Source organism: Leptodactylus fuscus, chromosome 1, assembly GCF_031893055.1.
Source record: "Leptodactylus fuscus isolate aLepFus1 chromosome 1, aLepFus1.hap2, whole genome shotgun sequence".
In the NCBI taxonomy this organism is placed as follows: Eukaryota; Metazoa; Chordata; class Amphibia; order Anura; family Leptodactylidae; genus Leptodactylus; species Leptodactylus fuscus.
Genome location: NC_134265.1, coordinates 37,951,484 through 37,974,236, shown reverse-complemented (window position 1 = coordinate 37,974,236; position 22,753 = coordinate 37,951,484). Strand labels below are relative to the sequence as shown.

The 22,753-nt window shown below is 43.2% G+C and overlaps 1 protein-coding gene across 3 annotated transcripts in view; it reads right to left on the bottom strand.

Annotated features, from left to right (window-relative positions):
* Nucleotides 1-22,753, bottom strand: part of ATOSB (atos homolog B) — a 37,047-nt gene that overhangs the window by 5,686 nt on the left and 8,608 nt on the right. Inside the window, exons 2-9 of one of the 3 annotated variants that reach the window (XM_075269734.1) lie at nucleotides 14,597-14,857; nucleotides 11,768-11,958; nucleotides 9,398-10,700; nucleotides 2,687-2,739; nucleotides 2,506-2,605; nucleotides 1,985-2,143; nucleotides 1,806-1,874; nucleotides 216-433 (exon numbers count right to left, since the gene is read on the bottom strand). In XM_075269734.1, the coding sequence (XP_075125835.1) occupies nucleotides 216-433; nucleotides 1,806-1,874; nucleotides 1,985-2,143; nucleotides 2,506-2,605; nucleotides 2,687-2,739; nucleotides 9,398-10,700; nucleotides 11,768-11,841 (1,976 nt within the window). In that variant the 5' untranslated portion in view covers nucleotides 11,842-11,958; nucleotides 14,597-14,857. Of the gene's footprint in view, nucleotides 1-215; nucleotides 434-1,805; nucleotides 1,875-1,984; nucleotides 2,144-2,505; nucleotides 2,606-2,686; nucleotides 2,740-9,397; nucleotides 10,701-11,767; nucleotides 11,962-14,596; nucleotides 14,858-22,753 lie in introns of all 3 variants that reach the window. The other 2 variants (XM_075269736.1, XM_075269735.1) reach the window with 2 other exon arrangements.

Here is a 22,753-nt window from a genome sequence, read left to right as displayed (position 1 = left end):
AAAGCACTGCAAAAAAAAACCCAAACAAATGACACACACATGGTGCATGGATCAGACAAAAAAAAAAAAAATGAAATACAGCGGGTTTTTTTTCACATCCCCCATAAAGTGTTCCTGTGAAAGCAGCCTAGTACAATACTATATGGATTTCCAGACTCCGGAAAGCTGGGTGACAGTATGACAGCAGAAGTAGTGTGGTCGATGTTTGCCCGTACCTCAGATGCATGAGGTAGCACAGGATCCTCTTGGCTTTCTCCTTAGCAGCAGCTTCTCCAGAGGCACTGGGCGGCCCTTCGTTTTCACCATCGTTCTCTTGTACGGGCACCAGGAAGATGCGGTGACGCAGGAAAGTCACATGGTTGACGGGCATGTCCTTAAAGTCATAGGTGACAAGGAACATCTTCACCACAGTCTTGTTGGGGTTAAATAAGGTCTGAAATGAAGTCAGAAGGAAGAACGTTCAGATAAATGTATATTCTATGGTATAGAAGAAAAAAGATTAGAGACAAAATGATGGTGCTGAATACTGAGGCTTAGAATAATAAAACATATGTTATATAGTGCTATTATAACTAGGGACATCAGTAGATGGAGGAGTATAAAAGACAGAATCTAGGGGACACGTAAGGAAGAGGCTGCGCAGATTTCTGTATAACGTGCCATTCAGTTCTTAGACTAACTACAGGTAAAAAATATGCAAATCTATTCTCCTGGATGGAATTAGGAGAACAGAGTGCACTCTGTACACCACCCTATAGAGGGCGGCATCCTTAACATCATGAACGACTCAGTTATAAAGTCTTTTAATCATAATGTGGATTTAATTGCTAAATCAGTATTTCTGTCCCAAAAGGAACAGATTCCCAGCTATGGACAGCGCTGTTTCGGCCTATTGGGCCATCCTCAGCATATGTAGGCGAACACTCTCCCTAATGTGGACGAGTGCCCCCATACCCTGGTCTATAGTCTCTCACCATGCTAAATCAGTATCCCTACACTATGGTGAGGATGGCCCAATAGGCCGAAACAGCGCTGTCCATAGCTGGGAATCTGTTCCTTTTGGGACAGAAATACTGATTTAGCAATTAAATCCACATTATGATTAAAAGACTTTATAACTGAGTCGTTCATGATGTTAAGGATGCTGTCCTCTATAGGGTGGTGTACAGAGTGCACTCTGTTCTCCTAATTCCATCCAGGAGACTAGATTTGCATATTTTTTACCCATAATCCCTAGCGGAGCAGGAATGACTTGTAAGTCTCCGTACTGCCTATGTAGGCGAACACTCTCCCTAATGTAGACTAACTACAGTACACAGAGATTGCGTTATATTGGTATACTGCTGACACCAAGTGGTGACAATGTATACTGCAGGCTGAAACAAAGACTACTAGATTTCCTTATGTACGATACAAGAGCATTCACACAGCAAATGGTTTCCACTGTCCTTCTAGTGAATGGATAGGCTGCATTCTCAGCGATATCACTGGCCTCTATTGAATAGGTAGATTGCATTCAGTGATGTCACTATCCTCTAGCAAATGTATAGGCTGCATTCTCCGTGAGGTCACTACTCTCCAGTGAATGAATACACACTATTCTCTAGTCACTTCCACCAATCCATCCCCTTTATGCCCCTCCACACACAGTAAATAGCCCCTTAATACCCAACACACTGTATAATGTCCCACTGGGGCAGCACTGCAGCACCAAAACCTGCTGCTTCAAATCACAGGGCAAATGAGCAGTATGGCTCCCAGGATCTCAACATTACAGATGTATACCTTAGCGTGCCAGTGCTTACCACTTGTATGGTTCCTGTGCTGGGGACATTGTATCCCTTCCTGCCGACAGCATCAAGATCGATCACTCCCTGCAGAAAGTGACAAACATATCCAGGTCTTAACCAGACTGTAGGCGTCTCCTAACACAAGATCACAGGCCTATACACAAAATGACCAACATTGAATTTCATCATCTTACCAGGAAGGGTGAGGGGGCGCTGTGCTCAGAGATATGAAAGTAAGTGACCTCAACTGGAAGGGTGACATGTTGAGGACAGTATGAACCACTGGCACCAATTTCCGCAGTGAAACCTTCAATCTGACCACATGGAGCAAATCTTCCCTTTAAGATGGACTCCTGGATGAAAAGTTAAATCACATTAACAACATGGCTACAAACAACAGACTGGCAACTTCTGGTTAAACTACAACTCCCAGCATGACCCACTGGATTGGAGTTTATCAATATAAAATATTAGGGAAACAATACAGTTTGCCCAAGACAAAATCATCACAAGAAGGAGCCATGTCCACAGCAGCACAGAGCGCTTACAGGGATGATAGTCAAAAGGTACATAATGTAAGGTACTGGGTAACCAGCAGCACAGAGTATGTCAGCAGTAGTGTCGTGATCTATTGGAGGGCACTCATGGTATGGTGATCGTTTGGACAGGGCCATAGTGAGGTCGGTGACATGATCATGGTGGGGGGTGAAGTTACCTCAAAGTTTCCAAGCAGTGATCGACTGATACAAGATTTTGCCCAGTTTCCAGTGCAGCTCCTTCCGGCTTGTCCTTTCCTGAGACTGCGTAAAGTACGACTAAAGAACAAGAAAAATCTCCTTGTAATCGAAAATAAAACCATCCAGGAGGCCATCGTAATAGAGATGAGACCAACTTACGATTTCAGGCGCAACCCACGCTTTGTCCTCCGACTCGTACAGTCCGTTGGGCTCTGATGGAAACAAATTAGGAACATTAGTGACCAGAGCAGTGACCGAATCTAACAGCAGTCCCTGAGAAAGTGTCCGACACTGCCTCAATCCTCTCACACGGAGCCAGACGGCCTTAGTGAGGTCACAGGCTTATTGGTAATTCTAAAAAGTGATATCACAACAGGAAAGGGTTAAGTAACCAAACCCAAGGAGTGTCACACTGTCCCCGAAAGGGGAACCTCATCAGATGTTTCCATTCATTGCCTGCCCTCTGAAGCTAAAGCATTAGTTCCATATTGAACGGCTTCGCAAAAACAGCACTTTATTGATATTGGTTGACATGTTTTGTACTCCAGTCACATCCAAAGCTGCATTCACAATGGAATAATAAAGTAAAAAATTCTAAATTGAGAAATCACTTAAAGATAAAATGTGAGAAGATTACACTGCTGACTGAGAATTTGAGACCACCACCAGTACTGGAAAGAATCCCTGACAATGCTCAGATTTCTCATTTAAAACCTTGTTATATAGTAGATTCAATTTAAATGAAGCCCCCAAACAGAATAACACTACAACCTATAATAGGGTCTCTAAGCCTGGCGTACAAGACTCCAGTCTTAAATTCTCCCCACCAATCATTGATATGAATGGACCTTTACCTGAAATGGGACACTTAATATGAACCCTGCATTTTGATAGAATATATCATATATCAGATAGATAGATAGATAGATAGATAGATAGATAGATAGATAGATAGATATTAGAGATGATCGAATAGTATTGGAAACTATAGTTTGGAATATCTCGCTCCCATAGGAATGCGTGGAAGTGGCCGAACACCAAGGGGTTAAGCACCGGCCGCTAACATGCATTCCTATGGAGCGAGGTACTCTAATCTAATACTCGAATCAACTCTAATATCTTATATTAACATAACATATAAACAGACACTGGATCAGCCCATAAACCTACCGTGACCAGGTCCATAGCACCACGTTCCTCTTTCAGTATCTTCCCTAGGCAATCTCTGCAGCCCCTAAATCTTCCTTGTAGACAGGGCCACATACCAAGGTCCCAGGAACCTCAGTGAGCCATATGCCAAGTCCCAAATCCCCTCTGCCCTGTGCCACTCCTGTGACCCTCAATGTAGGGTGTTCTGTATTCTACTCCCTACCTGCTTGTCATACACCTGTCACACATGGAGAGGGGGGAATATTCCAGGTGTTGTACAAAGAGGAAACTATGAAAGACTGCAGAGGCCCCCAGCCCACAAATACATCATTTACAATATCCCCTGTACAGGGCTGCAGATGGGACATTTTAGGATGGCCATTCATTTGCTGGTGATGGAAAATATTCATCAGATTTTTAAAGGAATTTCCTCTGCTGCTGTTTGTCATGTAATAACATAAGAAATATGGTAATATACCCAGCCCCAATAAAGCAAAAAATCTGTGGAGGTCTGAGGTGTGCCATGTCTCATACCTCAGCATAGTAATTCCAGCAAAATTGGCTAAGATGCATCTATGTGACAGTCACAAGATGCAGATACTTGGTTAAGGGTTAGATATAAAACCAAAGAAAGAAAAAAAACATTAAAACCATAAACTGAAAGCTGAAACCATGAAATGAATGAGACGCCCGGCGCCCTGGATCTCACGCCAGGAACAGCAGTTCAGCCAAAAGCCAAGAGAAAACTACAACCAGATGTCACTCTGCACAGAGACAGAGGGGATTCCTGGGCTGGTGAGGAAAGGGGAGATGGGGGTGCGAGAGATTGTGGGAGCATAGTCCAGAGACCTGTCCCTAAAAGGGAAATAATTCATTACTAGGAGAGTGACCCGGGCAGAGAATTAGGTGGGATTATCCAACCCCAGCAGGATCTGACACCAGGAACAGATTGTAACAGGGATGTGCGATACTGGATCCAGCCTGTGTGATGGTGAGGACACATGTGATACAGACAGTGAAATACTAAGCAACTTCTAGAGGCCAGACATAGAAGAGAAAGAAAAAATAAAAAGACCACACAAAAGAGGAAAATAAAGACTGACAAGAGTATGCACAAGAAAAACATGGAAAGAACAGAGGGAGACAAAACCTCAAGGACAAAATGAAACTACTATAATACTGCCTCCTATGCACAAGAATATAACTACTATAATACTGCTCCTATGTACAAGAATATAACTACTATAATACTGCCCCCTATATACAAGAATATACCTACTATAATACTGCTCCTATGTACAAGAATATAACTACTATAATACTGCTCCTATGTACAAGAATATAACTACTATAATACTGCCTCCTATGTACAAGAATATAACTACTATAATACTGCCCCCTATATACAAGAATATACCTACTATAATACTGCTCCTATGTACAAGAATATAACTACTATAATACTGCCTCCTATGTACAAGAATATAACTACTATAATACTGCCTCCTATGTACAAGAATATAACTACTATAATACTGCCCCCTATATACAAGAATATACCTACTATAATACTGCTCCTATGTACAAGAATATAACTACTATAATACTGCCTCCTATGCACAAGAATATAACTACTATAATACTGCCTCCTATGTACAAGAATATAACTACTATAATACTGCCCCCTATATACAAGAATATACCTACTATAATACTGCTCCTATGTACAAGAATATAACTACTATAATACTGCTCCTATGTACAAGAATATAACTACTATAATACTGCTCCTATGTACAAGAATATAACTACTATAATACTACTCCTATGTACAAGAATATAACTATTATAATACTGCTCCTATGTACAAGAATATAACTACTATAATACTGCTCCTATGTACAAGAATATACCTACTATAATACTGCTCCTATGTACAAGAATATAACTACTATAATACTACTCCTATGTACAAGAATATAACTACTATAATACTGCTCCTATGTACAGGAATATAACTACTATAATACTGCCCCCTATATACAAGAATATACCTACTATAATACTACTCCTATGTACAAGAATATAACTACTATAATACTGCTCCTATGTACAGGAATATAACTACTATAATACTGCCCCCTATATACAAGAATATACCTACTATAATACTGCTCCTATGTACAAGAATATAACTACTATAATACTACTCCTATGTACAGGAATATAACTACTATAATACTGCCCCCTATATACAAGAATATACCTACTATAATACTGCTCCTATGTACAAGAATATAACTACTATAATACTACTCCTATGTACAGGAATATAACTACTATAATACTGCCCCCTATATACAAGAATATACCTACTATAATACTGCTCCTATGTACAAGAATATAACTACTATAATACTGCCCCCTATATACAAGAATATAACTACTATAATACTACCTCCTATGTACAAGAATATAACTACTATAATACTGCTCCTATGTACAAGAATATAACTACTATAATACTTCTATGTATAAGAATATAACTACTATAATACTGCCCCCTATATACAATAATATAACTGCTATAATACTGCTCCTATGTACAAGAATATAACTACTATAATACTGCTCCTATGTACAAAAATATAACTACTATAATACTTCTATGTATAAGAATATAACTACTATAATACTGCCCCCTATATACAATAATATAACTACTATAATACTGCTCCTATGTACAAGAATATAACTACTATAATACTGCCCCCTATGTACAAAAATATAACTACTATAATACTTCTATGTAGAAGAATATAACTACTATAATACTGCCCCTATGTACAAGAATATTACTATAATACTGCTCTTATGTACAAGAATATAACTACTATATACTGCCTCCCACGTACAATATAACTACTATAATACTGCCCCCTATGTACAAGAATATAACTACTATAATACTGTCTCCCACGTACAATATAACTACTATAATACTGCTCCTATGTACAAGAATATAACTACTATAATACTGCCCCCTATAATATCAGAGCAGATGAGAACATATGACGCTTATGTAGTTTTACAATTTCACTGAGAAGAATGTAAGGATATAACATGGTGATGACCTACCTCCTATCCTCATACTCTTCCTGCCACCTACAAACAATATGAGATGGATCCCAGTAGTCAGGATGAAGTCTGCATTGTATACGCACAGGCAGAGGATTAGTAGGCATTGTCCTCCTATACATTGTATACTTGTATCCCAGAATGTTCCACTTACAGAGGAGGGGTATCTATATTGTACTATACTGTACTAAAGACCTCAGGCAGGATTTCTGAACAGGTTTATGGTTCACAGTGAAATACAAGTCACCGTCCAGACATCAGATACCTGCTATGCTATGTATAGCACTGTGCCTGGCAGACCATGAAAAGGTTGCGGGCTCTGCAATCAGCTGATCGGTAGGGGTGCTAGAAGTGTATGGGGATTCGCAACAGACAATGTTGGAGAAAAGGATTGAGAATGTTGAATTTCAATGCACAATCCTTTTATTTCTCGCTCCCTCTGACAACGTCTTCCTCTACTCTCCAAACGTTTGTATATAGGAGTGTCAGGAGGAATATTGTTGGACTGACGGCTCTTAAAGGGATCCTATCATTGGATACCCTTCCCCCCCCCCCCCTCGATCACGAAGGAATAGCCTTAAGAAAGGTTATTCTTCTCCTACCCTTAGATGTCTTCTCTGCGCCGCTGCTCAGTAGAAAACCAGCTTTTCTTCGGTATGCAAATGAGTTCTCTCACAGCACTAGGGGCGTCTCCAATGCTGCAAGCGAACTCTCCAGCGACACCTCAATCTTCTGGAACACCCTCTACCTGTTTCTTCTGTCCTGGCTTTTAATCTTCTAGGCCCGGGCAGAGCTCACTGAACATGCCCGGCCCAAAAAAAATGGACACTTACACAGTGTAAGCGGCCATTTTCTTGTGGCCCAGGCATGCACAGTCGGCTCTGCCCGGGCCTAGAAGATTGAAAGCAAGGACTGAATAAGACACAGGAAGAGGGTGTTCCAGAAGGTGGAGGAGTCGCTGGAGCTTTCTCTCGCAGCATTGGGAACGCCTCCAGTGCTGTTTGAGTGTTGGGGGACCGCCCCCAGTGCTGCAAGAGAACTCATTTGCATACTGAAGAAAACCCAGATTTCTACCGAACAGCAGCGCAGAGAAATCATCTAAAGGTAGGAGAAGAATAGCCTTTCTTAAGGATATTCTTACGTGTTTAAAAGAAGGGTATCCAATGATAGGATCCCTTTAAGGTGCTCATGGCTAACTGAATAGAACTTGTGGTCTGCTCGAGAGCTTATGTTTATTGTGGACTTCTTGATTTTAAAGGGACATGAGCTTTAAGACTTAGTTGTACATCCCCAGTCACCATCTTCAGGGCCAGGACTGACCAGTGGAGAGGCTCAGATGAGCGCTGCAGCCAGTCATTGAACTGGTGACACTCTGCATCACCGACGATCCCTCACCCGTGTCCTCTGGAACGGGGCTGTACAATGAAGCTCCGGGGGCAGGAAAGTTTTCAATTTTACACCCACCCTGGTCGCCCCAGATTATAAACCCACGTTGCGTTCAGGGTGGGTGAACCCCTTTAGTCATTTGAAAGGCAAATATGAAAGTTTCCAAGAATGAAGAATCTCTTTTACCTCCATAAATTTATTTTACAGATGATTTTTTTCTGTATCCTTCACCCCTCGCCCTCCCTATTCTGCTTCCTGTTACACAAGTGTCTGCTGGGTTGTGACTTGATATTGTGATGCTCTGCAGTCACTTTGCACAATGTATACAGACCGGTCTACATTATATTCACAACTATAATGTGTCGCTTCCCGTACATCACAGACGCACACTTTCATCATGGCTGACGCCTTCGTAAATGTTGCAACAAAACCAGTTTCTGCTTTAAAGGGGTTATCTGGAGAACGAAAACTTCTACCATTGTGTTAGCTGCAGCAAAAGATCCTACTTCCTAAGATTTGTCCAATAGTAAATTGGATTGCTGGGCGACACCTTTAAGTTGTATTGTATCTAGTGTAGGGCCTGTGGGGGTAGAGTATGACCCCTTGGGGCCTGCTCTAGGTGTAACATATGAATTTTGCTCAGGGTGCCCCTTTAATTTAACCTGACATCAAATTTTATATACTGCCCCTTTAAGATTACCTGCATTATCACCCTATATCCTGGACCGGTCATCCACTTGGTATGGCCTTTGTACAGGCGTGAACCCTATATCTATACATCACAGAAAGGCATGTTATGTACAGACACTAAAACAGCAGGTGGTGGGATGTGGGGTCCTGCACTCAGAGTTCACAGAAAACCAGTAAAATCCTGAATGCAGCTTTGGAAGTGACTAGAGAATAAAACAGCCACACAAGGGCAAAGTATTTGATACAAGTGCATGTAGATTTACCTTTTATAACGCTCGAACATGGATTCGCCAGTGAATTTATTTTCAACAACTGTGGACCTGGCCAAACTGGCATGAGTTACATAGTTAATCTATGCCAGTTATGGACGGGCGCACATTTCCATTCTGGTGCCAGAGCCTTTTGATAATTTAGGCGCAGTTAGTGCCAGTCAGTTACTTTGTTAAATCCTATTAAATTCCCCCCTTGTATTCAGAAGTGTAGCCAGTTTTTGTAAGCAGTTCTTACCTTCTGTGAGTTCCTGGCCGCTGGCAAGAGATGGTTCCAAAATGGTGCGGCCTTGGAATCTGTGCTTCTGCAAGACCCATGGAGTGTCTGGCAGCTCTCGCCCCCTTTCCATCTTTTGCCATGTCCTTCATCTTCAGAACAGGAGTCTTCCATCTCAGCGGAGGGGAGGAGCTTCCTCTTGACTGCTGAGCTACCACTTCCTGGGGAGCAGAGACGGGCAAGCCCAGGAGGAGTCCTCTCCAATGAGCCTGGGTCTCCTCCATCTGCAGTCTGTGGCTTTTGATCTTGCACACAAGGAAGAGAGGTTTCCTTTGATGTGTCTTCAGATGACAGACCTTGGATGGAGTCGCCATTGGCACTGTTGTGACTACCTGCTTCCAAGTGCTCTGTCAACGTCTCTGGATGTGCAATGTTGTGCAAAACTTTATCAAGTATGTGCTGGTTGCTGGTGGACTCCTCAGAAGTCCTAGGGTCAATGGAGACATGTGATCCATTGGTTTCAGAGGCAGTGGGCAATCCTTCAGAGTCCTCCAGCCGAGTCTCTTTTGGGCTCCTTTTGTGCAAAGTGGTGCAGGGTGGAGAAGAGGGGGAGTCAGTCTTTCGGTAAGCAATTTTAGGGAGAGGATGTGTGGTTAGTCTCCTGCCTTGAGGTTCCTTGGATGGAAACCCCTCAGCTCTGTGCTCAATGACTCTCAATCCACTATGGGAGAAATGCTGAGCAGAACTGCACATTGGGATTTCTTCTGTAAGCAATCCATCCTCAAAAGTGTCTAGATCCTCATCGTCGTCTGCTAGCGAGCAGCTTAGATGATGCCCATCAGACTGGTAATTCCCAGGTGGACCCTCACTCTTACTGTGACCCCAGAAAGCCCTCTTTGGGCTCCTTGATGGCTCAGAAAGCTGTTCTGGTGGTACCCTCTTCAAGGCTTGTCGGCAAATGGCTTTAGGCCCAGGGCTATCAGATGTTATGGAAACGTGATAGACTTTTTGGAGTTTGTGCTCATTCTCAGGGTATTCCACCAGCACCCTGCAATCCTGACCATTATTAAGAACCCCAGTCTGGCCTGGAGAGGTTACATCCACAGATATAGATCGGCTATTCTCTCCACCGTCCTCCTCCTCCTTGGGTGATGGGTCCATCTGGATATGCCTCATGGGTCCAGCACAATGGAGCCTCCGAAGAGTTAGATAGGCTGGGCAAATTGGCAACCTCCTGTGCAGTCTTTCGTGTATAAATGGGGCCAGGGAAGAGTTTTTCTCCAGCGGCTTACACAAACCCCGGTGACTCCAGAGACCTCTGCATCTGAGAAGAGATTAGACAGCCAGGCCTCAGAACTGAGTAATATACAGAAAAACATTTTAGGATTTCTTCTTATTTAACCAAATTATGGGGAAAGACTTGACAGATCTCTAAGTTATAATACAATGTTGTATACCCCAATATGGTTGTACGGGACCTTGCATAAGGCCTCGAGCAAACGTATTTTGATCTGCAATTGTGGATAAAAGTACGGACCTATATATCTCAATCAGCCCATACATATAGCCATAGTTTTTGCAGGCATGTCTGGGCCGAATTGAAGAGCCTCAAATTACGGAGCAGGTCCTATAACCATACGCAACTGTGGCTCTGTCAATTCATTTGAATGTATGGGGGGGGGGGGGGGGTCACTTCAGTTATATCTTGGGCATTATATTAAATTAAAGCCAGGTGTCATTTAAAAGATATGATTTTCAGCTTTCATAAGACACCAAGATCACAGTTCTATCTATAAGATTTCCAGAACTGAAAACACAGAATTCTTATATTTATGCATCTGTTCCCAAACCCTACTTTGTTTTGTTGATCTATGTAAAGGCAAAGCTGCGATCTGATAATCTCATCTTTCATATGACACCAGAAGCACTATTCTAGGTTTTATAATGTCGGGATATAACTGTAGATACGGAGTGGCAAACTGTATATGGACTCAATACAGAAACAAAGGAAATAATAAAGAGCAGGATTTTACAGAAAGAAGCCAAAGCTTGGTAACAACATATGTTAATGTAAAAAATGTCCTCTTCACTGTTCGCCATGCAGACTTAAAGGGGTTTGTATCATTATGAACACTTATCCCCTATCACCCAACGATCAGGGGGATTGGGGACTGCATAGCAGTGAATGGAGCATCGCTCCCAGAAGTGCACTGGGAGGCTTTAGGGGATCTTAAGATAGGAGAGGAGTCCATAACTTTGCAACCCTTAGAACTCGACACATAACAAGAACCAGGATCATTGTATACAGTGTATGGAGAGTTTTAGAAAAGTGATAAAATATTTTTTTTTTAACATGACATTTTTAGGTGCATTTGGCTTACAGACTCTTACCCCTGTGTGTATGTGCGCTGCCTTTGGTAGGATGACCCCTCCTCTGTGGCAGCCAATATTCCAATCTGGCACATCTAGCTGGTGAATGAGATCATACTGGCATTTACAGCTGCAAGAAGGGCACAGGGTGGGAGCAATACTCCACAGCATCCCGGAGCGGAACCCCACCTGGAACCAATGCTGCTATATTCCTGCTCCAAAAGAAGACACAAAACAGACATTAATAAATCAAAAATGTTTAATTAAAAATTTAAATGTCTATACATATATTACACATACTAGAATATAAAGAAATGGAGAGATGTCAGGCTATTATGACAGGCAGGTGGGGGTTGTAGGGGCTGCACGGTCAGGCAAGGACAAGGCCTGGGGTCAGCACATTCACTCAGCATTCTGTGGTAGTGAAAGGATTACTACTTAACCCTGACAATGCCAGCACAAGGGGAGCTTTCCAGACACTGGTAGAGTTAGGTTACCATACAGCGCTCACAGCCTGTACCCAGATACTATTTCTAGGGGCCTATAACTCAAGCAGAGGCCATCATACTGTCATACTGAGCCCTGGCTGGTGGTGGCCAAGGAATATGGCCTCATATTACCCAAGACCCATGCAGCTCACCTAACAAATATCTAGGGGGGAGGAATTACCAGGGATTTCACCAGGCTTTCAGGTATGAGATTAGGAATTTGCAGCCAGGAATGAAGATTATTTAGCATGTATGAAGCCAGCAGCAGCCTCCTTATTATCATCTGCAGGCTGCACAGGAGGAGACGCTCTGCAGCACCCTGATAGAGAATTCCTAGCTCGTGAGATAACCACAGACAAGCAGCAGAAATAGCTTCATATATAAAAAGAGACGGTGACACGCCCAGGGACTCTGCGGGTGTTACTCATTACATAGGAAGTGTCACCAGGGAGCCTCTCTACACAATGACATACACAGCAGCAAGCAAAAGATTATCTATAGGTTCATCTAAGCAAAGCAACAGAGGAAGTGCAAGCTCTTTGGGCAAGAAAATCAAAATAAACAGACGTGTACAGATAGTACAAAACAAAAAACATCTAAGGCTCTGGAGTGACTTTGCCTTGACCCAGTCTGTATTACAATTCAGAGAAGCATGTACTATTAATGTAATGAATATATTCAATGATTGCCCCGGCAGAACAATGAGTGCAGCTCTGAAGTATATTACAGGATGTCATTTAAAGTGCGCTTCCAAATGTAAAACAACTTTTCATAAGTGAATAGTTCAGGTTAATATTAGAAATGTTGTAATATATTTGATTAAAGAAATATGTTTACAGACAGTTACTTATCAAATAGAAGTCTATGGACAGGGGAAGGGGAGGAGAAAGCAGCTGGAAAAAATGCACATTATTAAAGTGGATGAAAGAGCTCTTCTAACATTGGCAATTTCAAGATAAGATTCTTCCACTGCAATAAAATGATGCAATAAATCAGTTAACCCTCTTTGCCCTCCCCTTCCATAGACTTCTGTGTGTGAGGCAAGCACAGAGATTCTATATAAACAGCCTGAGTGAAGAGGAGGAGAGTAGTGTAATTGACAGAAACAGAAAACCTTACTAAGATACATCAAAGTTTCTTATATTAATCTGCATTATTCACTTATGAAAAGCTGCCATATAATTAGATGTAGATTATAAGGGAGTCTGTCAACTGCAAGTTTGTGCCAATGCTGCTGAGATATTACAGTCATTATTGGAAAAATATGCAAATCTGTTTTCCAGGATGTAATTAGGAAAACAGCACCTCTGTTTCCTGTCTTAGAACAGATTTGCATATTTTTCCCATAAGCCCCCACTGTAGCAAAAATGGCATGCAAGTTTCCATACGCCTGTAAAGGTGCACACTCCCTAATGAGCACTTTGGAATAATGAGGGTGTAGCCAGTTACGTCTTTGGAGCAATGTCACAGCCCTCGTTGCTTCAAAGAGCCAATTTGCATATTGACAAAGCAAGGCAATATCTCAGCAACATTTCACAAGGCGAAAACCCCATTTGATTCAGGTGGCCATAATATTTTTATCTGCAGGGATTGGATTGATCGGTTGAGGGTCTGATGACAGACTCCCTTTAAGGTCAGCACAGGATAAATAATTTATGTAGACAGCAACTTCACCAGCAGAATAGTGAGCGCAGCTCTGGAGTATAATACAGGATGTAACTCAGGATCAGTAATGTAATGTATGTACATAGTGACTGCACCAGCAGAATAGTGAGCGCAGCTCTGGAGTATAATACAGGATGTAACTCAGGATCAGTACAGGATAAGTAATGTAATGTATGTACACAGTGACTGCACCAGCAGAATAGTGAGCGCAGCTCTGGAGTATAATACAGGATGTAACTCAGGATCAGTACAGGATAAGTAATATAATGTATGTACACAGTGACCGCACCAGCAGAATAGTGAGCTCAGCTCTGGAGTATAATACATGATATAACTCAGGATCAGTACAGGATAAGTAATGTAATGTATGTACACAGTGACTGCACCAGCAGAATAGTGAGCGCAGCTCTGGAGTATAATACAGGATAACTAATGTAATATATTTACAAGGATAAGTGGACATAGCCTCTACTCTTCACCTATGCTATACTATGAGATATATTGGTGCTATAAGAGAAACAGTAGACAGAATCCCTATTTACCAGTACAACCATTGAGACCCCACAGATCTCTAGTGGGAAGGGTTTTCATGGAGTAGTTGCTGAGCAAACACTTGTGGGAGATACAGAAACAACTAAGGTTGGGTTCACATCTGCGCCGGAGTCTCCACAGTGACTGCTGAATATCACCGTCTTACCTGCGAGTCTGACTTTCATCCAGCGGTTTCAGTTTAAACTAGTGGACACATGACGGATCCCACTATAGTCAGTGGGGTTCATTGGGCACGGTTGGTGTTCACCGTTTTAGCAGTCTATATCTGTTATTCTGGTCCTCAGATTGACCAGAACAAAGGACAGATGTGAACAGAGCGTAAGTGTACGGTGAGGATTTTCTTTATTAGGCCTCTACTGCTCCAATAGGTATCACCTTTTACTTGATCCACCATGCACATTTATACCTTTAAAATAAATATTGTTGTTTAGTAATATTGTCTGATCACGTCGGTCCCCACTACTGAAACCAACAACCACACATTACTAGAAAACGCCCTAAACCCCAATTTATCTCACTATGACTGCAGGGAGGAGGAGTTTGGATGAAGCGATGGGCAAGCATGCACCCTGCCAATCCATTCACTGCCTATGGAGCTGATAAGACATGCGCAGTACTCAGCGGTTTCTAATACATGCAAGTTGCAACAAGACAGCAAAAATCCCACAACCAACACTGAAAGTTACCCTTAACTTAAATGGGTTATCCGGCTTCTAACATTGATGGCCTATCCTTATCGTTTGCATATTGTGAGCACTGAGGACAACCAATGGCCTAAGGAAAGGACCTGGGAAATCAGCTAGTGACGTCCCCTCCCTGTCCTTTGCTGCGGCCACCGATTGGGCTCAGCAGTCAAGTGCGGCAGGGACTTCTACCAGAATAAAACATTGGAGCAGCAGGACTGGACTGCACCGAGAGGCACAAAGAAAAGAAAAAAAATCCTGGACAGCCCCTTTAAGGGGTTTGTCTTTTCAAAGACAACAGAAAAAGCTATTAGAACTCAGGGAAAATACACACACACACTCCATTTGAAAATCTTCATCCCCTTCTATAACAATTATTAGAGCTTGCCATCCCCCAGCGTGACATCTCATGATCTCCTCCAGTTATATACATGTAAATGCAGCATGACCCAGAAACTCCTATATATAGAGGTCAGGAATTCTGCTGTCGTGGGCATGAGGCTAAATTCACAGAGCAGGTGTCACTCCCAGACAAATATTTTCCTACATCAGCTACATCCACACCATCTAGGGCTGATGAAGTCAGAACAAGGGAATATCAGGCCACTTGCCAGTTTTGCTAATTTGGGTCCATAATGCCTTGTGTTCACAACTTGGAAATTTTTTAAAGCAGCTTTTGTAAAGCTTTCCCTGATTTTTCTGATGTATTTAATTTCAACAATGACATTTCAACATAACATTCTCAAAAGGAACCCCATGCATAAACACAGATGTACCACCTAACACAGGGCCGGCGTCAGCGCACGGCATAGTCGGGCAAGTGCCGGGGCCCACAGAGCCTCTGGGGGCCCCCCGGCACTTGCCTACGCCGATGAGCTGAATACATAGGTGATTAAAGCAGGAGCTGTGAGCTCAGCTCCTGCTTTAAAGCTGTGGCCCGGCTTGCGTGTGTAGGCGCGATGACATCATCACATCGCGCCTACACACGCAAGCCGGGCCGCAGCTTTAAAGCAGGAGCTGAGCTCACAGCTCCTGCTTTAATCACCTATGTGAATGGAGTGAGAGAGCGGAGAGAGGAGCGTCGGGGGAGCGATGGAAGGTGAGTGTTTGTTTTGTATTATATTAAGGTGGAACATAATGAAGGGGGGCCCATGAAACTGGGGGGCAAATGAAGGGGAGGGGGGGGTAACGGCATGACACTGGGGAAAATGAAGGGGGTGGAGAGAGAACGGCATGAAACTGGGGCAGATGGGGGGGTGGAACAGCATGACACTGGGGCAGAGACGGGGGACATGAAACTGTGGGCAGATGAAGGGGGAGAACGTGATGAAACTGGGGACAGGGATGGGGGGGGGACATGAAACTGGGGCAGAGGAAGGGTGTATATGAAACTGGGGGAGAGATGGAGGGGGGGCATATAATTTACGGGTGACTGTGGGAGGATTATACTGTGTGGGAACACATGATAAATGAATGAGAGTGGGCGGAGTCAACATAAAAGTGGGTGGAGCCAAATTTGTCGCACATTTTGCTCCTCTTTCTACTCTTTAAAAATTGGGCGGTATGGTGTTGGTGACCACACTCCTGCATGACGTCACTTGCTTCATCTGCGACGCACAGTGTCTCGACTCCCCCGCCTCCTTTACAAGGGGGCCCACTGAGGCTCTGTCACCCAAGGGCCCATAAAAACCTGGAGCCAGCCCTGACCTAACATAATGAAAGACTGGAGGCTGTCAAACGATGACATGGAAGATTAGAAGTTCGGTTTAATAATGTCCAACGTGGAGATGGAAGAATCGAAAACTTCAACAAAGACTTAGAAGATTGGAAAGTCTACTAATAGTCCAGGTTAACTCAAAGATGGAAGTCAGGGAGATCTAATACATAGTCCAAAAGAGGGATGGCGGACTAGATGCTCTACTGAATAGTCCACCATAGGAGATGGAAGACTAGAAGGTCTACTAAATAGTCCAACACAGAAGACTGGTGATCTACTTAATAGTCATACTTAATATAGAAGACTGGAAACGTGGGCTAATAGTCCAAGATAGAGATGAAAGTAAGAAGAGAAACTCAGTTGAGGAGACCAACAAAAAGATGGAAGACTGGGAGCCATTACTAATACTTCAACTCAAGTATGGAAGACTTGAAGCTCTAAGTTCAACCAGGAGATGGAAAAACTGAACATTCCACCAAAGTGATGGAAGACAGGAAGCTCTACTGACTAGCACGACAGAGGGGTAATATGGAAAGCTCTACTGACTAGCCCGACAGAGGGGTAATATGGAAAGCTCTACTGACTAGCCCGACAGAGGGGTAATATGGAAAGCTCTACTGACTAGCCCGACAGAGGGGTAATATGGAAAGCTCTACTGACTAGCCCGACAGAGGGGTAATATGGAAAGCTCTACTGACTAGCCCGACAGAGGGGTAATATGGAAAGCTCTACTGACTAGCCCGACAGAGGGGTAATATGGAAAGCTCTACTGACTAGTCTGACACAGGGGTAATATGGAAGCTCTACTGACTAGCCCGACACAGGGGTAATATGGAAGCTCTACTGACTAGCCCGACACAGGGGTAATATGGAATCTCTACTGACTAGCCCGACACAGGGGTAATATGGAAGCTCTAACTGACTAGTCCAATACAGAGGGGTAATATGGAAGCTCTACTGACTAGTCCAATACAGAGGGGTAATATGGAAGCTCTACTGACTAGCCCGACACAGAGGGGTAATATGGAAGCTCTACTGACTAGTCTGACACAGGGGTAATATGGAAGCTCTAACTGACTAGTCCAAAACAGAGGGGTAATATGGAAGCTCTACTGACTAGTCCAATACAGAGGGGTAATATGGAAGCTCTACTGACTAGCCCAACACAGAGGGGTAATATGGAAGCTCTACTGACTAGTCTGACACAGGGGTAATATGGAAGCTCTACTGACTAGTCCAATACAGAGGGGTAATATGGAAGCTCTACTGACTAGCCCAACACAGAGGGGTAATATGGAAGCTCTACTGACTAGCCCGACACAGGGGTAATATGGAAGCTCTACTGACTAGCCCGACACAGGGGTAATATGGAAGCTCTACTGACTAGTCTGACACAGGGGTAATATGGAAGCTCTACTGACTAGTCCAATACAGAGGGGTAATATGGAAGCTCTACTGACTAGCCCAACACAGAGGGGTAATATGGAAGCTCTACTGACTAGTCTGACACAGGGGTAATATGGAAGCTCTACTGACTAGCCCGACACAGGGGTAATATGGAAGCTCTAACTGACTAGTCCAATACAGAGGGGTAATATGGAAGCTCTACTGACTAGCCCAACACAGAGGGGTAATATGGAAGCTCTACTGACTAGCCCAACACAGAGGGGTAATATGGAAGCTCTACTGACTAGCCCGACACAGAGGGGTAACATGGAAGGTCTACTGACTAGCCCAACACAGAAGGGTAATATGGAAGCTCTACTGACTAGCCCGACACAGGGGTAATATGGAAGCTCTACTGACTAGTCCAATACAGAGGGGTAATATGGAAGCTCTACTGACTAGCCCGACACAGAGGGGTAACATGGAAGGTCTACTGACTAGCCCAACACAGAAGGGTAATATGGAAGCTCTACTGACTAGCCTGACAGAGAGGTAATATGGAAGCTCTACTGACTAGCCCGAGGGGTAATATGGAAGCTCTACTGACTAGCCCAACAGAGGGGTAACATGGAAGCTCTACTTTATATTCCAACACAGAGGGGTTAGGGCAAGATCAGTTTTTTTGCAGGAGGATTTTCAGGCGGAACTCACCTAAAAAAAAAACAGCTCCCATTAATGTCAATGGGAGCCAGTAGCAGTTTTTTTTCAGCTAGAGGAGAAGAAGAAGAAAAAAAAAAAAAAAAAAAAAAAAAAAAAAAGACATAACCCATCTTCAGGCGGAAAAATTGGAACATGTTTTTCTAAAGTGAATGATCCAGGACCATATAGTGTGCTGGAGTTTAAAAATGAATAAAAAAAAATAAAAAATGTAATGTTTCCCAATTCCTGAAGCAAAGTCTGCAAAGAATTCCACATGAACACACTTTATATACTTGAGTATAAGCAGAGTTTTTCAGCACAGATTCTGTGCTGAAAGCCCCCCTCGGCTTATACTTGAGTCAAGCAAAAAAAAAAAAAAAAAAAAGGTCTATGACCAGCCGCAATAGTAATGTATAGAATCTCCCATAAAATATCAAATAAAAGTTGTAAATCCCTCCTTTCCATAGAATACATATAAAGGTAGAAAGTTACTATGAAACACATACACATTAGGAATCCCTGTGTGTGACAGTGCCCGGTCTACTGAGTATAGGGGATCTGCAGTGCTCCTGTTCTGTCAGGAAGAGGTTAATAGGTGCACTGCAGATACCCTATATTCAGCCAGACTGAATTCCAAGTGGGGGGCAGGAAAAAAAAAACAAAAAACAAAAAAAAAAACAGTCCTCAAGCTCAGGGAAGGGGCAGACAGACTACCAAAACACCCCCTCCCCCAGCAACTACTGCGCCCAAAAACTCCGACCATTTTAATTTTTGTAATTTTCCAGTAGCTGCTGCATTCCACCCCCACGGCTTATACTCGAGTCAATAAGTTTTCTCAGTTTTTTTGTGGTAAAATAAGGGGTCTCTGCTTATATTCAGGTCGGCTTATACTCCAGTATATACAGTACACTGACTAGTCCATCATAGATATACAAGATTAGAAACTTAGACAAAGTTGGAAGGAAGGAAACTCTGCTAAAGAGGCCAAAAGAGAGATAAAAGAGTGGAAGTTATTGCTAATATGTCCTATTCCAATACTACATAACATGGATATGCCTACAGAGGAGAGAAGCCCAACATAAGACAGAAGGTTTGAAGCTTCTGGGCCCCAATGCAAAATCTGTAAAAAGCCCAGGGGCGTAACTTGAGGGGGTGCAGTTGCACAGGGGCCCAGGAGCCATGGGGGCCCCATAAGCACTGGCATCAGTATGGAGGTTGCAGTTTCCATCTGACACACACACACACACACACACACACACACACACACATTACTCTAACCACACTAAGGTGGATTAAACTCCTTAGCACCTGTAACCATCACTATCAAGAATCCACTGTAGAGATGGGGTAAGGGGCCCCGGACAAAATATTACACTGGGGCCCACAAGACTATTTACATCACTGAAAAGGCCCTTCAGTTACCATGTGTTATTTATAAAACTGCTGTTGTCTTAGTCAATAGCAGGGTCCATTCATGTGCCAGGTCTGGACTAAAGCTAGAAGCTCTGCAGCCCCATAGCCATGTCCCTGCCTGATGTAAAGAGTGAACGTTCCACATGAGAGATTCACGTAGGGACAGAGGGCACAGAGCTTGGTACGATACGGTGAAGGACAAATCCATATTGAGGATCATATACATCACAAGTAAAAATTGTAAGCTCTGCAGGCAATGGTCATATTTAGAAGCATGAGAGGATGGAAGATACAAGCTATAGACAGATACCTAGACAGCATGTAAGCCATGTGTAGGAGTCAGGCACAATTCAGGAACATCTAATCCCTTGATCAAGAGCGTACTAGTTTTCTCAATAAAGACCCACATGTATTCATATCCTAGGCGTAATCCTGCAGACGCTGGCCTGGTGCCTGGGCATGCCTTAGCTCAGAAGAGACTGGTAGGCAGGGATGCCTTTCTGTGCCAGTGGCTACAGCTTACAGATAAGACAAACGCTCTGAGCGTCCTTTACTGACTCCATGATGGCATTATAGGGCCATCCTTACACCAGCTCCTTAGTTCACAAGCCATGGGTCTGGACATAACATTCATTCTACATTAATCCAAAATGACCTCTGAATTGGTCACCATTCCTGTATTGTGGGGGCTGGCTGAATACATCATAATAGTAAAGACAGCACCCCATGAATGCAGGCTGGTGCCTATTCTTATCACATGGATCGGGGTCGGAACCAGCCCGTATTCCTCAGTTTGTTCCCCAGTTCAAAGGGGTTTTCCAGGGAGCCATGTAAACGGCCAAACATTTTGCATGGTCACTTCATTCATTTTCTGCCCGAATATGGCAACCAGTGGCCACTTCTTCAGTTAGGACTGGGGGGAGGTCGGAGGACCTCTGACCTGAAGGTAATTGATGGCCTTAGAGCTAGGATCCACATTTATCACACACACTTATCATATGGATGTACCATACAGGTCTATTATTGAAGATCCACTGGAGCCATTGCTAGGTCCAAGTCAAGTCAAAAAGCTACAAATTGAAAACTACAACTCACATGGCCTTTGGCTTGGAAGTCAAGATTTACAAATACCCAAAGAGCCACAGGATGAAAACCACTACTATAGGACATACTATATGCCAAATCTTTGTACTTGGAGAGCACATTTGTAGACTTGTTGCCCATATTTCCCCCTTCTTCATCTGTAATCAGGGGCATAGCCATAGATGATGCAGAGGTATGAATCGCTACCAGATCTGAGGGGGCCTATAGCCTCTACAAGATAACAAGGCACCCGTATTATAGACTGTATATGCTAAAATGGGGCCCCATTACAGATTTTGCATTGGGCCCCCAAGAGCTTCTAGTTACGACTTTTTCTGAAGACCTCGCTATCCATCACTGGTACATACTGTCATCATGGGGTGTTAAAGTGACCATACACCTTTAATAGCTATCAAACACTCAGTCCCTACCAATATCCCCATACACATGCAAGCCCATTTCGGCATCTCTTCTGAATGGGAAGAGGGGAAAGCCATTGCCCAACACCTGTGTCCCCTTCCTAGCACCTTATTCAACACCCCCAATCCGCCCACTTTTACCTGAATCATCTGTTGAGAAAAAATTGGGACACCCCCATGTACATCATGGATTTGTCCAGACATGCCAAAATTGTGGATTTGACCAATATTGATCTAGTCTTACTGCACACCTTATCAGAAATGCTCCTGTAACCCCACAGCCAACAATGGACAGCCTGACATTTATCACTACTCCTGTGATAAGCTACTCCTCCACCTTCTAAGCCTACGTGAAAGGTCATAGGGCAATATGGGTGTTTATTTTATTTTATTTTTTTTTTTTTTTTTTTTGGGGGGGGGGCTTTCCATTCCCCCTCGAATTCTGATGACTGCACAAGCAGGGAGGAGGCCGTGAATCCATCAAATTAAATGGATGATGTTATCACAAGCTCTGAAAATTACCGACACCCACAGGCTAGCAATGTAAGGTGTGGGCCGTTTAAATTAACCCTTCAGCTGACTAATGCTACTGGTGCACATTATACTGTCGCACGTCAGGAATAATTATACGCCGTGCCTTTGCACAGTCAGAGAGTATTCATCTTCTATAGACAAGTCAGGGGCGGCCATAAAAAGAGGGAATGAAAATGAATGTCTGGAAATATTGGAGAAAATCAGTCTCAGCCCCTGAAAATATGTGCGCTTGAAATATCTTCTCGCGCAGGTTGTTAGAATTCTAGGAAAGAGTCTTATCAGTTCCTTGAAAAGCTAGGTAACAATATGGACAGCTCACTAAAGGGTTTGGCAGCCAACCTTTCTAGAGGACCTGTTATCAGTTCTGA